Genomic DNA, 15770 nt, shown 5'->3' with positions numbered 1-15770 from the left:
TACCGGGCTGAGGGGATACATGTGGGAACACTGTATTGACAGAAGAGGAGTGGCCAAGCTGATGAAGTCTCGCGAGAAGAAGGGCCCCTTTTCCGCTCATTCTTATGCGAATGAAGCCTGTGCCGAGGAAGTATCGCGAGAAGAAGTACCCCAACTAAGGCACCGCCTCTTTCTTCGAGAGCGGACTGTGAAGAGAGAAGAGCCTTGGCTTTGCTGAGGAAGTCTCGCGAGAAGAATTACCAGGCTGAGGGGGATGCATGACAGAGGAGGCGTGGCCTTGCTGAGCAAGTCTCGCGAGAAGAAGCACCCCAACTAAGGCACCGCCTCTTTCTGCGAGAGAAGACTGTGCTGAGGGAAGAGGCGTGTCCTCGCTGAGGAAGTCTCGCGAGAATATTTACCGGGCTGAAGGGATACATGAGGGAAGACTGTATTGACAGAAGAGGAGTGGCCAAGCCGAGGAAGTCTCGCGAGAAGAAGGGCCCGCTTTCTGCTCTTTCCTATGCGAATGAAGCCTGTGCCGAGGAAGTCTCGCGAGAGGGCGGGGCTGAGGCCTTTGCCGGCTGAGGCGCCGCCTCCTCCTTGCCTGGATTGGAGGGGCTGAGGGAGTTGAGGGAGCGAGGCCTTATCTTCCTCCTCTTGATCCGCGATGCCGGGCGGACGGGCGTGCGCCGTGTGCGGCGGCTGCGAGATCGAGGTCGACTCTGCCCGGGGGGATGCGGTGTGCACGGGCTGCGGCTCCGTCCTGGAGGACAACATCATCGTCTCCGAGGTGCAGTTCGTGGAGAACAGCGGAGGAGGATCCTCGGCCGTCGGGCAGTTCGTCTCCCTCGATGGTGCGTCCCAGAAAGGAAGGAAGGAAGGAAAGAAAGGGCAGGTTGCTTCTGCTCCAGGCATGGCCCAACTTGGGCCCTCCCTCCAGGTGTTTTGGACTTCAACTCCCACAATTCCTAGCAGCCGATAGGCTGCTAGGAATTGTGGGAGTTGAAGTCCAAAACACCTGGAGGGAGGGCCCAAGTTGGGCCATGCTCGTTGTATAGAACCATAGCCCTATCGAAGTTTGCTTATGATTGTGTTTTGGAAGCTTTCATGGCTGAAATCACTTGGTTGCTGTAAGTTTCCCACGTTATCTGGCCATTTTCTAGAAGCATTCTCTCCTGACGTTTCGCCTGCATCTATGGCAAGCATCCTCAGAGGTAGTGAGGTCTGTTGGAAACTAGGAAAATGGGTTTATGTATCTGTGGAATGACCAGGGTGGGACAAAAGACTCTTGTCTGTTGGAGCTAGGTGTGAATGTTTCAACTGATTAGCATTTGATGGCCTGGCAGTGCCTGGGGCAATCTTGTTGAGAGGTGATTAAATGTCCGTCATTGTTTAATCTCTGTTGTTTTCCTGTTGGAATTTTAGAGTTTTTTTTAATACTGGTAGCCAGATTTTGTTCATTTTCATGGTTTCCTCTTTTCTGTTGAAATTGTCCACATGCTTCTTGTGGATTTCAATGGCTTCTCTGTGTAGCCTGGCATGGTGGTTGTGAGAGTGGTCCAGCATTTCTGTGTTCTCGAATAATATGCTGTGTCCAGGTTTGTTCATCAGGTGCTCTACTATGGCTGACTTCTCTGGTTGACATAGTCTGCAGTGCCTTTCATGTTCCTTGATTCGTGTTTGGGCAATGCTGCTGCGTTTGGTGGTCCCTGTGTAGACTTGTCCACAGGTGCATGGTATATGGTAGACTCCTGCAGAAGTGAGAGGATCCCTCTTGTCCTTTGCTGAACGTAGCATTTGTTGGATTTTCTTGATGGGTCTGTAGATGGTTTGTATGTTGTGTTTCCTCATCAGCTTCCCTATGCGGTCAGTGGTTCCCTTGATGTATGGCAAGAACACTTTTCCTCTGGGTGGATCTTTGTCTTTATGAAGGCACTGCAGACTACTTCAGCCAGAGAAGTCAGCCATAGCAGAGCACCTAATGAACCTACCTGGACACAGCATATTATCTGAGAACACAGAAATGCTGGACCACTCTCACAACCACCATGTCAGACTACACAGAGAAGCCACTGAAATCCACAAGCATGTGGACAATTTCAACAGAAAGGAGGAAACCATGGAAATGAACAAAATCTGCCTACCAGTATTAAAAAACTCTAAAACTGCAACAGCACAACAGAGGAAACAAACAAGGACATCTAATCACCTCTCAACAAAAGTTTGCTCCAGGCACCGTCAGGCCATTCTATGCTAATCAAGGTGGTCAGTTGAAACATTCACACTTAGCTCCAGCAGACAAGAGTCCTTTGTCCCACCCTGGTCTTTCCACAGGTATATAAACCCAATTTCCTACTTCCAACAGACCTCACTATCTCTGAGGATGCTTGCCATAGATGCAGGCGAAACATCAGGAGAGAATGCCTCTAGACCATGGCCTTATAGCCCGAAAAAACCCAGTTGTTGTAGGTTTTTTCGGGCTGTGTGGCCATGTTCTAGAAGCATTCTCTCCTGATGTTTCACCTGCATCTATGGCAGGCATCCTCAGAGGTTGTGAGGTCTGTTGGAAACTAGGAAAATGGGGTTTATATATCTGGAATGTCCAGTGTGCATAGGAATTCATTCATGGTTTTTTTTAAAAAAATTATAATCCAACCCTCCAACAGTTTGAGGGACTGTGACCTGGCCCTCTGTTTAAAAGGTTTGAGGACCCCTGGCTTAGATTATGTTTTTGGAGGGCGATGCTAATAGTGAAGGTAGTGGTTTTATGTTTTTGAAGGTTTTATTGTATGCATTTCAAAATTCTGTTTAAAACGTTTATTGTAATTTTTACATTGTTTTAAATGGTATCTGTCTACATTTTAAAGCCATCTTGAGTCACCTTCAAGTTTGAGAAAGGCGGGGCAGAAACATCATAAATAAATAAACAAATAAACAATGCAATTAATAATGATTAGCAGCCTAGCTGGTTGCTCTCTGGGGGAATCCTTCTTTTGGAACTGTTAGCTGGCCCTGATTTTTTCTTGTCTAGCATTCCCCTGTTTTTGAGTGTTGCTTTTTATTCACTGTCCTGATTTTAGAGTTTTTTCAGTACTGATAACCAGATTTTCATGGTTTCCTTTTTTCGGTTGAAATTGTCCACATGCTTGTGGATTTCAGTGGCTTCTCTGTGTAGTCTGACATGGTAGTTGTCAGAGTGGTCCAGCATTTCTGTGTTCTCAAATAATACGCTGTGTCCAGGCTTGTTCATTTGATGCTCTGCTATGACTGACTTTTCTGGTTGAATTAATCTGCAGTGCCTTTCATGTTTCTTGATTCGTGTTTAGGCAATGCTGCGTTTGGTGGTCCATATGTAGACTTGTCTGAGAACCCCACCTCCTCCAAGATGTACTTAACTACTTAAACTGGGCTCTACAGGCCAATGGGTACTCCACCACAGACATCAGAAGAGTTGCAAGACCAATAACAAGCCACAAGAGTAAAGACAAAGATTCATCCAGAGGAAGAGTGTTCTTGCCATACATCAAGGGAACCACTGACCGCATAGGGAAGCTGATGAGGAAACACAACATACAAACCATCTACAGACCCACCAAGAAAATCCAACAAATGCTACGTTCAGCAAAGGACAAGAGGGATCCTCTCACTTCTGCAGGAGTCTACTGTATACCATGCAACTGTGAACAAGTCTACATAGGGACCACCAAATGCAGCATTGCCCAAACACGAATCAAGGAACATGAAAGGCACTGCAGACTACTTCAAGCAGAGAAGTCAGCCATAGCAGAGCATTTGATGAACCAATCTGAACACAGCATGTTATTTGCGAACACAGAAATGCTGGATCATTCTAACAACTACCATGTCAGACCACACAGAGAAGCCACTGAAATCCACAAGTATGTGGACAATTTCAACAGAAAGGAAAAAACCATGAAAATGAAAAGAAATCTGCCTACCAGTATTAAAAAACTCTAAAATCATAACAGTAAATAAAGAACAACGCTCAAAAAATGGGAATTCCATGCAAGAATCAATCAGGGTCAGCTAACGGCTCTCAACAAAGATCCCCCAGGCAGCAGCTAGTTAGGTTTTGTAGCTACAATGACATTAAATGCTAATGAACATGGTTAATTGCAACATTCACACTTGCTTCAAGCAGACAAGAGTTTTTTCTCCCACCCTGGACATTCCTCAGATATCTAAACCTAGTTTCCAACAGACCTTACAATCTCTGAGGATGTCTGCCATAGATGTGTGTGAAACATCAGGAGAGAATGCTTCTGGAACATGGCCATACAACCCGGAAAACACACGGCAACTCATTGATTATTATTGCTTATTACTAACTAGAGCGAAATGTGAAGAGCCCAATGCCCTTTATTATAGTACAACCCCATATTTGCAGGGGATATATTCTGGGCTTCAAATAGGTTTCATGTTTATGCATTGAGTGGACAAACAATGGATTTTGGCTTTGAAGTGCTGGAGTTCTTAGGCCAACCTTAAAAACTGTGGCATAGACACTGAGAACTGGGAAGCCCTGGCGTGTGGTGGAGGATTCTTTGGTGGCCATCTGTTGAGAGTGCTTTGATAGAGCTTTTGATGCACAGCAAGGGGTTGGAATGGATGCCCCTTGTGGTCTCTTCTATAGGATTCTAGGACCCTAAGGGATGAACCATATCATGGGATTTTCTTGGCAAGATCTGTTTTGATTGAGTTTACTGTAGCCTTCTCGTGAGGCTTGAGAGTGAGAGAGTGACTTTCCCAAGTGGGTTTCCATGGTCAGAGGGAGTTGAACCCTGGTCTTTGTGGTCACAGTTCATTGCTCAGGCACTACATTATTTGCCACAGTCTTGGACTACAACTTCCAAGTGAAGGCTAAGACAGCACAAGCAAATAATGAAATAACAACAAAAGCACTATACCCCCCAACCATTATTGAGTTGGGTTCTCCAGGTGTTTTGGACATGAGCATTCTAACTGGAGGTCAGCTGTGACCAACAGTGTTGTGGAATTCAAAGAGGCACAAATGGAGGGTAAAAAGGAGAAATGCATCAAGAGGAAGATACATCATGCCAACTCTGACAAGGGGCCACTTTACATCAGGAAACTGAAGTCCTCACTGTGGAAGAACATGTGTCAAGAAGAGGTCTCCACAGTTACCTATGGACCCACTTAGAAGGCTATCCTACTCAGACATGGGTGATTGCCAGTGATGTTGAATGATGCTGGAGTTACCTTAGCATTTTGATTTTATTAGTCGAGCTATTGGTTGAGTTATCATTTGATTCTCAAACTCAGTTGTTAACACAGCATTTTGTTCTGCCTTGTCCTTTTGAGGGAGCATATACCTGGCAGCCAAGTGAAGGACAGAGAATATACTTGAAGCAAAGATTCTTTGCAAACAGAGCCAGGGAAGTATATTAGAGGTCAGAGATAGCCTGTTTGTGTAAGGATAGCCCTGGGAAGTCAAGGGGGACAGAAGATAAGGCCAGGAATTTAATTTCATGTAGTGGCCATTTAAGTGGATTGGATATGAGACCCATTTTGATGGGGTGGTCATAATAATAATAATAATAATAATAAGTAGTAGTAGTAGTAGTAAGATTAGGCATGGGGATATTAGGATGGCAGTGAACAACGGATAGGGTGAAGTGAAATAGTAATGGCCGTGTATTTTATGACAAGTGAAGTGGAACAGATTAAACAGATTAAAGGAGTCTGTGATCCCATCTATGTGAGAGGAAGTATGTGATCCCAAATATGTGAGACGAAGTCACAGGGAGGAGGGAGCAAGCTTGTTTTCTGCTTCCCTGGAGACTAGAACGCGGAACAATGGCTTCAAACTACAAGAAAGGAGATTCCATCTGAACATGAGGAAGAACTTCCTGACTGTGAGAGCCATTCAGCAGTGGAATTCTTTGCCGTGGAGTGTGGTGGAGGCTCCCTCTTTGGAAGCTTTTAAACATAGGCTGGATGGCCATCTGTGGGGGGTGCTTTGAATGCAATATTCCTGCTTCTTGGCAGGGAATTGGACTGGATGGCCCATGAGGTCTCTTCCAGCTCTGTGAGTCTATGATTCTATCTACACTTCCATGTAGTGCAGTTCAATGCAGTTAAATTACATTATACCGCAATGTAGATGTGCTCCTGATTCTGTGTTGTTTCTGAATTTTCCTGGACTTGAGAATCATCAGGAAGTGATAGAGATCAAGAAAAGAGTGTAGCATGGATACAGGAATCTGAAAGGAGGAAGAGCTCCCATGCATGGGTGGGTTTTGATGGAAAACAGATTGGGATATTGTAAAATCTAAAAGGGTGAATTTAATCCAGTAGTTATTGTGTTCTGCAGTAAAACAAAAAATGTGCTGTGGTATCTCAGTGTGGTTGCTGTTGTTGTGTAGACAGCACCCTTCTTCACTAGATGTATGAAACTTATTACAAAAATATGCTTCAGTGGAGTATCGAGGGAGTGACAACAAACATTGATCAAGATCCTACATGTTTGGGCCTGTAGAATTCTCCTGTGGCCCACCTGTCACCACCAAAGGACTTACGGTTGGACTCTGTTGTTGGTGGAGACTAAGATGAGGGGAAGATTGGAGAAAGGTCTGGCTGTGTCTCTAGCCAGATGTAGACTAAGGGCATCTCTTTGAGATCCACTGGGGTCCTCCAGAGGTCTCAGCAGATGATATCACCAGTGTGTCTATATTTCTCCAAACAGAGATGCAGAATCAAGAACCAGTTGACAAAGAATTCATCAATACCCATGCCTGTTAGGAAGAGCTAGGAGCACTTGAGCTCTATAGTCAACTGTGAGTTTAGGGAAGTGTTTCTCACATTGTGTTCCTCCAGGTGTTTTGGATTTCAGGTCCCAGAAATCCAATTCACTTTACCTACTGTTAAGAATTGTGGGAGCTGAAGTCCAAATCATCTGGAGAAGCACAGTTTGAGAAACTATTTTAGGCTAAATGAGAGTGGATGACTTCTAGTTGGGTTGTTACATTGCTGCCACCCCAAGGCTTGCATCCTATTCCTGTTGCTTTTGAATTTGCTGTGATATCAGAAAAGCATCAGTTTATTTCTAAAACAAAGTCCATGTTCCCATTTTCAAATTTAGTTTTACTTTTGGGAGAACTGTTAAACTTGAAATCAGTTTTAGTGTTGGGTTGTTGTAGGTTTTTTTGGCTATATGGCCATGTTCTAGAAGCATTCTCTCCTGGCGTTTAGCCTGCATCTATGGCAAACATACGTAGAGGTTGTGATGTCCGACCTCACAACCTCTGAGGATGCCTGCCATAGATGTAGGCGAAACGCCAGGAGAGAATGCTTCTAGAACATGGCCATATAGCCCGAAAAACCTACAACAACCCAGTGATTCCGGCCATGAAAGCCCTCGACAATACAATATTAGCGTTCTCCACCTGCTGCTTTTGAAGAGTTGTTGTTGCTGCTGGTGCTAGGTGCCTTAAGACATTTCTGACTTATGGTGCCCCTAAGGTAGTGGATCACAACCTGGGGTCCCCAGATGTTTTTGGCCTTCAACTCCCAGAAATCCTAACAGCTGGTCAACTGGCTGGGATTTCTGGGAGTTGTAGGCCAAAAACATCTGGGGACCCCAGGTTGAGAACCACTGCCCTAAGGTGAACCTATCATAGGATTTCCTTGGCAAGATTTGTTCAAAGGGGATTTGCCTTTGCATTCCTCTGAGGCTGAGATAGTGTGACTTGTCCAAAGTCACCCAAAATTTGTCTGTGGCCAAGCGGAAATTTGAGCTCTCGTTTCCAGAGTTGTTATACATCATGATGGCTTTCTTGTTGCTTTTTGACAATTCTGTTTGGGCCTCGGCCTCTTGTAAGCCGCACCAAGTCCTTCGGGAGATGTTAGCGGGGTATAAATAAAGGATTATTATTATTATTATTATTATTATTATTATTATTATTATTAATTTCTGAAATTTGGTGGCATGGCTGCAAATTTATGGTGATGAAGCGGGCCAAAATAAAATAGGGAGCATGCCTCCACATTGTGAACTCCATGTTGTCCACTCCTGATTTAAATTATGCCTGAGCTTTCAAAAATTGCAGCTCATGAATCCTGCAAGATTGAATGAAAAATTGACAGAACAATCTGCCTTCCACATCTCTTGGTTTTAGGAGCCCAGTAGGGGAAAAAATTAATAAAGAGGTGTGATTGCTAGAGAATACCTCTAGGAATTGCTAGGCGCTCTAGCATGACTGTATGGCCAACCTCTGCCAGAAGTTGACCATAGAACTGCACTACTTAGAGATTCCTATAGAGAACATTTCAATTAACCCATGAAGAATTAAATCCATAATGTCAAATGCACAAATGTGGAGAACTGACTGTATTTCTTCACAGTTTAGGATAAGTAGATGGACTCATTAAGCGTGTAAACATACATTCTAGTGCGACTAATGTGGGAAGAAGGCAGCAGGAAATAGAGTCTCCTCTTTTGAAATGTCTTTATTTTTATCTTTTATCAATTTATAAACAACTTAAACTAACAATACACTACTAACAATTACCTGAACAAACTAACAAAACACTACAAAAACTTAAGTACTACATATAATTACCCAGTTTTCTTGTCTCCATCACCACTCCTTTCTACCCTTCAAATAAAAAGCAATAAAATGAAATTATGTTAAACATCTCTGTATCACTTCACAAAAATAATATCATCTGACTTAGTCGAGTGAAAAAGCTTCAGTCTTCAAATCCTGTGAGAATGAACTTCTTTCTTCTTTATAAAAGGCAAAATGTTTTTCAATCTTTTAGAAAATTGCCTCATTTGAAACCGTTGATGATATTACTCTCTAGATAATTTAGTACCAACTCATATTAGTAAGGCATGAGCACTCATGTGGCTTTCTCTTTTCATGCTTGTTCGTCCTTACCGGGAAAAGCTCAAAAACAGGCAATGTCTATTTATTTTTTTATTTTCGTCCTTGCTCCCTTAATATTGGGCAGTGAGGGGCTGAAACCTTATAGATATTCTTAGCACCAGTTCATATCAACTCTATTAAGTATATCTAGTCATCAAGCATGATGATGTTTGAAGTACAATAACTTGTGGAGGGCATGGGTTCTCCATCTGTGTGCTGAAATTTCAGTCTTAGAACAGCTTTCCAGTATTTGGGGAAGATAAGTTTAAGGTGCAAATACCTGTCAGTTTGTGCTCCTGTCTTTTTCAATATGACGTGTCTATGCTTATTTTCTTACTTGTTCCATTTCTATATAATGAAAAACAACAGTCTTTATTGATTGATGGACTGATATCAAGCAAAAATTGATTTTCAAATTAGGAGTGGGGAATTGTCCTACGGTAATTTCCACCCAAAGACCTCCATCTCTCCTAAGTCCTGCCTGAGGGAAGGAACAGCTTCTCATGAGTACTGGTGCATTTGTTGATGGTGATAAAAGTCTCGTTGTTGAAACTTTGGGGGAGGTGGGTAAATGTATATTTCTTTGATGATGAATGGATTCCTTTTGACTGGCTAGCACCCTGATAGAGTAATACAATATATCATGTATAGTGTTTAAATGGGGAAAATGAGCTAATTTTGTTGACTAACATAACAACAACAACAATTTTATTCTTATATCCTGCCATCATCTCCCCAAAGGGACTCGGGGCAGCTTACACATGGCACAAGGTCACTAAAACCAGAACGTAAAATGAACACAGTATAAAATACAATAAGTAAAACATATGCATATAAAACACCAACTAAAATTCAAGAAAACGTAATCTTGAAATAAAACATCCTGGAGTGTGTTGCTTCCTGTTTGTGGCACATGCAGGAGGATCAAGAGCCTCTAGCTATGTTCCTGTAGCCAGTCATAAAATTATTAATAGTCTTTTGAGACCTCTAGAGAAGCCCAGCACACCTTGGCAGAGGATATAATTTTTTGTGTCTACTTACAAGGACAAGGCCAGAAGCTTCTTTAGTCCCTCACCACTCTCCTTAGGTATGGGTTAGATGTGGGGTTGGTGTGGCAGTTTTTCAATAGGGCAAGGGTCTGGTAAATGGCCAACTATAGCACTGTTCTGCATATGGAATTACTACATTTTGCTGGACCATACAGGCTTGCAGTCTATGTGTGTGGTTTCGACCTGTTGTTGTTGGATTACTAAAGGACGAGAATATCATATGCCTGCCAGTTTAGCCATATGTGGCCCTTTTTGTAGTCTTGTGTATAACTGCCATATCTGAAGATAGCGTTAGTTGTATCTAACCTACCCTTTTGCCTTAAAAGCTATTAGTGCTGAATTGTAATGCAGATTGTGGTGTTGGCCATGTTTCTTTGAGACACCTTATTTATTGGCTTCTGAAAGCGAAAGTGAGGATTTTTTTACCATGTCAGAAGCTACTTGAGAAAATGCAAGTGAGGATGATCATATGGGAGATGCTGTTATGTGCACATGAGTAAATCTGCTTTCAACACATACTTCTCATAATTACAAAACAGTCCAGACATGGTCTCAGGACAAAAAAAATCATTAGGCCAGCGTATTACCTATGTGTAATCATAGTTAAACAGTTTAGCTAAGATCCTAATTGCTGTCATCATCATCTGATAGAGAATAACATTCCACTACTATAGCTATGTTGGTCATTTATAAGCATGGAAGCTCCTTTCTTTAGGTGTACCTTACTGGGATCTGCACGCATTATTCGTCAATACATCACACAGTCCTAGACACTTGGGAAGTGTCGGACATGTGATCCAATACAACAGCAGCATAGTGATCTTGTTTGCTGTGTATTAATCATGTTGTGTATCAAATAACAACAACAATAATCTTGCATTCTTGGGGCAGCGTACAGATGAGACAGAACGTCCACAAAACATAGAAGCAAAAACAATCCATGAAACAAAACACTTTATAATAAAAGCATAATAAACTACAACAACCCAGATAAAAGCACGTTAAGACATAAAAGTATAAAGCTAATTGCAATGGAGTTCCATCAGACAGCGACCAGGATTACTAAAATGGGCATGTCTGGCTGGGAAAGAGATAGGGCAAACAGTGTACTATAGGGCTGGGGAAGTGCAAAACAGAGCACTATCTGGCAACCTAGGGACTGGGAATTTATAAAGAGGGAATAGTCGTTCTCAAATGCTATTGAAACATCCAAGTTTTCAAATCCTTCAAAAGTAGGACCGTGTGGGGGGTTGCCTAATCTCCCTTGGGAGGGTGTTCCAAAGTTGGGGGTCCACCACTGAGAAGGCCCTCTCTCTCATCCCTACCAGTTGTGCTTGTGATGTTGTGGCAATGAGAGGAGGGTTTCCCCAGCAGATCTTATTTATTTACAAAACTTCTGCCCCACTTTTCTCACCCCGGAGGGGACTCAAAGCAGCTTTACATAGAGCCTTGAGCTTATGTAAAGTGCTCTTCTTAGAGCTTCAGCGGTTCATAGGGGGAGATGCGATACCAAAGAAAATGGTGGTGACCACAGTAATCAGAGGCAGCTGTCCCTCTGAGGCACTGCTGTTGCTTTTTTCGCTTCATGGAGTGACCTTCAATATATCAAAATCCATACTTTTGGCCCCAAAATTACGAGATTCTGGCCAGCATCTGTTTTACGTCATTATCCATCTATAGTCATATTACTGTAATCAGAGTAGGCCCTTCAATTTCACAGGGTGCATAACCACTGAGAAAGTTGAAAAAGGCAAATTAAAAGCCCCCCATTTTTTCCCCTTAGAGAACCTCTCTTTAGGAATTTCTGGGTTCTCTAGCATGACACTATGGTTGATTTCCACTGAAGGCTGACCGTGAAATCTAGCTGTTGGACTGACAAATGCCCAGAGAACTGTTTTCTAGAATTTTGAAGTCTTCTTAGTGGAGGCCCTGAAGATTCCTAGAGAGGACATATTAATCAAATCCACAAAAATTAAACCAAAAAATATGGAAGACTATATACGCATTCTTGAATATCACAGATGGTAGCTTGATGATACAAATGTTAGGATCACAATACAGATTTTGAATTTACAGACTAGGAATACGTTTCTCTGTGTTTCTCATGGCTTCCCCCAGGTGTCAGTGTTGTATTAGACTTCAGAGCTAAGACTTTTTCTGGCATCCTTTTGCTGTATGTGTGGCCTCCACCACAGCAACAAAAGGCTTGCTTGAAATTCTGCAAATAATATTTTGGCCGTTATGAAAAATGCTGAATTCTGCACTTTTTGCATAGACCCATCATTGATTTCCCTTATTTGCTTAGTTTTATAGATCTGTATTCCAGGCATAACTTCAGAATCTGACTTTCTTGGGCATTAGTTGTCTATCTCTGTGAGTGTGAAGATAAGGGTCTTCTAAATCTTGTTAGTGCTAGGTGCCCATATCTGTTTATAATTCTGTAAAATGTATTGATATTAAAATGGAATTTTTTTGAACAGTGCCCTTTTGAGAACTTAATTTCAGACTGAAAGAACATTGTAAAGGTTTCTGTATGATCCTTGTATCCACGGGAGACATGCTGCTGAACAGGAGAAATAGGATACTGTCAATAATAATAATAATAATAATAATGAATTGGATTAAAAGGAACAGCTTCTGACATAAGTTGCTATAGACGGGCACAATTTGTGTTTTATTTCAAAGAACATAGGAATCAGAAATGTGATTCCTATGCTTTCTCTTGTCCTTTCCTCTGTCTGGAAAAATTACGGTACTTAGAACCTGCTTCTGATTGAAGGAGTTACAAATGGAAATTCAAAGTTTTCACAAACTCAGATCAGTATTAGCTAGATCTAGCCGCAGTTTATTAATTGGCATTGAAGGAATTTGATTGAACAATCATTTTGTACAGAATATTTAACTTCTGGATGCCTTGAATCCCATTTTGGGAGAAAAGTGTGAGAAAAATCAAATAAACAACTAAACTAATTGAACAGTAAGTTAATTTTTCCAGTGTTGTGCCTTTGAGTTATATTGGATTGTGATTTGCATAATCAGTCATGCAAGTTATGTTATTAGTGGGTGGTAGTTCAACATAACTGTGGAGTGACAACTTGAGGAAGGTTGCTTTGGGGAATGTATGTACTCTGCTGCTTTATTTTCTGAATAGCAGTCAGTTAATTTTATGGCAAACAGAAGGGGACCCAACTTGGGAATGATATGTTGTTGGTGATGGGTCTCTTATATTTGTATCAAGAAATGATTGGCTTTGTGAGAGTACAGTAGTTCATGTAGTTCTGTCATTCTCATTTGTTGGTCAGCTGCTGTACTGGAACACTGGGGTAACTAATTTTTCCTGTCTTGGATATTAATTGTAGTTACATTGGTGGGATCACCTCTAACTTGGAGAAAGTAAGTCTGTCTGTGGCTGCCTCAGACAAGTGTTGATAGGAACTCATCGAAGATTTGGCTACCTACACCTTTTTCCTATCTTAAAACAGTTCCAGGGAGCTTGGCGTCTCTGGAAACTCCCAAAAATTACCAGAAGAGCTGATTGGGAGGTTTTATAATAGAATGGGCATTTCCATGTCTCCGTATCTAGTGTCTAGCATGCCTTATATTGGATTCTGTATGATTCTTGGTATGTTGCCTACCTCCAAGTTAGGGGTCCAACCAGTTCTTCCATATAGGCTTCTTATCTCAGCAGTTTGTTTGGCAGGAATGCTTTCTCTACCTGAGCACATCAGAAGATCCGTTTGCATGACTATAATGGAGTAACGTGCTTTTCTGAAGCAATTGGTCTTGCCTTCATTTTGTGATTACAAGTGGCAAAAAAGCTAGATTTGATGAGTTACCTGTTGAGGCATCGGGGCTTCAGAAACTTCCATTCTATCATCATAGTTACAAGTCTTCCTTTTAAAACTCTAGAGTGTACAGTGGGGGAATCCGTCATTAACATCTGTGCTTGGGATTATTCAGAATGAGGTCTGGTAAAGGAATAAAACTGGTTCCAAGTAACTATGGTTTGCAAAACTGAAACAAGAGTTAAGGGTTAGGGTTACATTTCCTTTCTTTACTGGAATTATACAGTATTTTTTACATTTTTTATCCAGTAAGTGAGCTAGTTATGGGTCAGCTTACTTATTATCACTAAAAACATTTTTAAAACAGGCATGAATTAGCTATTGATGTAGAACAGAGGCAGGCAAAATGTGGCTGTCCATCTGTTGCAACATCTGGCAGGCTGCCCTTTTCCCACCCCTGAGCAAGCAATATCATACTTCCCTCATAAACCAGAATTTGAAACCATAGCTTGAAGAGAGTTTGCAAACCGTATCTCTGGAGGAAATGTGCTAACATTCAGCCTGATTTTCACTGCTGCACGTGTAAGAAGGAAGGAGAAATTTATACTAGGGAAGGAAAGTAGGAAAGAGGGATGACTCAATTTTTGAGGTTGGTTCCTGATTTGGTTCATCTACATTTGTTACTTTCGGTCTGCAAGTTGACAAATGGAAATGAAGTACATGTCCTTAACTAGTCTTTTCTCGTCTTTGCTTGTGCATAGTGATTCCTATTTTTCCAAGGCCAATTGGTCATATTACATGGAAGGGTTTGAGAGTCTATACTTTGCAGTCTTCTTATCCATATTCTTTACTGCTCAATAATATTTGGTCAGCACCTGTCAGCTTATAAAGAACCCATTTCTTGATTATTAGAGCTAGCATTGTAATTTTAGTATTCAGTTGTCTGTAGATGAATGATTGGTTTCCTTCAGCTGACTGGGTGCACTCTTCCTATTGCCATCATTGCTTTTGCACTGACAATAGGACAAAGCACATTTTCTCACTGCCATGCTGAACACAGAGCTTTGCCATGTAACTTCCATGTGGTACTACTCCCTTTTTTCATTGGGAAAGCCATAAGTGGTGCTATTTCCATTTTTCAATCAAGTAAGCAGATCTTTCATATAACATTTGTATTTGTAAGGGCTTCATAAAGCACTTGGCATTATCTCTTTAATCCTTAAAACAATATTCCAGGCTGGTATTGTAATTAGAATTGAGGCATTGGGTCAGGGAGATTTTGTTTCACTTCCCTCGCTTGTGGTTGAACTATAATAATCCAGTACTTGCTAACTTAGACACTACAGTGTGAATATACTAATAGATGATAAAATTAATTATGTAAGATAGGCATCAGGATGGAGTAGGAAAGAGGGTATTCGTTTTTTTAAATGGGAATGCTCAGGACTATCATCTAAGTCAGTGGTTCCCAACCTTTTTTGATCATGGACCATTTTGACCAGGAACCACTTTCCTACATTACTTCCCAAAAGTATTACGAATCAGTTTTTGGTCAACTCTAGATTTGTTTTGGTTATCTGGGTGCTGATTCAGAAAATTGAATTGGATAGACCACATCAGCTCTAGTTTCTGATACAAAACATGCCATTCAGTAGTCACCATCTGCTCACCCACAGAAAGCCATATTTAATAAGCCTTGGCACTATAAGAGGGTTTCGCGAGACCAGTCACTCTTGTTGCAATGGTGTAGTAATGGTGAGGCCGCGGACCATATTTTAGTTCTTGCGGACCACTGGTTGTCCACAGACCACAGGTTGGGAACCACTGATCTAAATGGAGGGTTTACGCTGTATGTGCTTAATTACTTTATCAATCAGATAGTGGCGTGTATGTAAGACAGGAGTGGACAACTCACAGCCCTCTGAATACTGTTGGACTGCAGTCATTTAGCCCTAGTTAGTATGGCAGTGTTGAAGAATGATGGGATTTACCATGCTTCTTATGGCCTTCTGTATGTTGCTGAGCTGTTGTTGCTATCAGCCCTA

General features: G+C 41.7%; 1 protein-coding gene across 2 annotated transcripts in view; it reads left to right on the top strand.

Moving 5' to 3' along the window:
* The first annotated feature begins 482 nt into the window (after positions 1-482).
* Positions 483-15770, top strand: part of BRF1 (BRF1 RNA polymerase III transcription initiation factor subunit) — a 287868-nt gene continuing 272580 nt past the window's right edge. The window contains exon 1 of one of the 2 annotated variants that reach the window (XM_060754423.2): positions 483-833. In XM_060754423.2, coding sequence (XP_060610406.2) covers positions 647-833 — 187 coding nt within the window. In that variant the 5' untranslated portion in view covers positions 483-646. The remainder of the gene's footprint in view (positions 834-15770) is intronic. The other variant, XM_060754432.2, reaches the window with a different exon arrangement.

This window comes from Anolis sagrei, chromosome 1 (assembly GCF_037176765.1).
Source record: "Anolis sagrei isolate rAnoSag1 chromosome 1, rAnoSag1.mat, whole genome shotgun sequence".
NCBI classification, from domain to species: domain Eukaryota; kingdom Metazoa; phylum Chordata; class Lepidosauria; order Squamata; family Dactyloidae; genus Anolis; species Anolis sagrei.
Note: the sequence above shows the minus strand (reverse complement) of the source record. Positions and strands in the feature narration are given on the sequence as shown.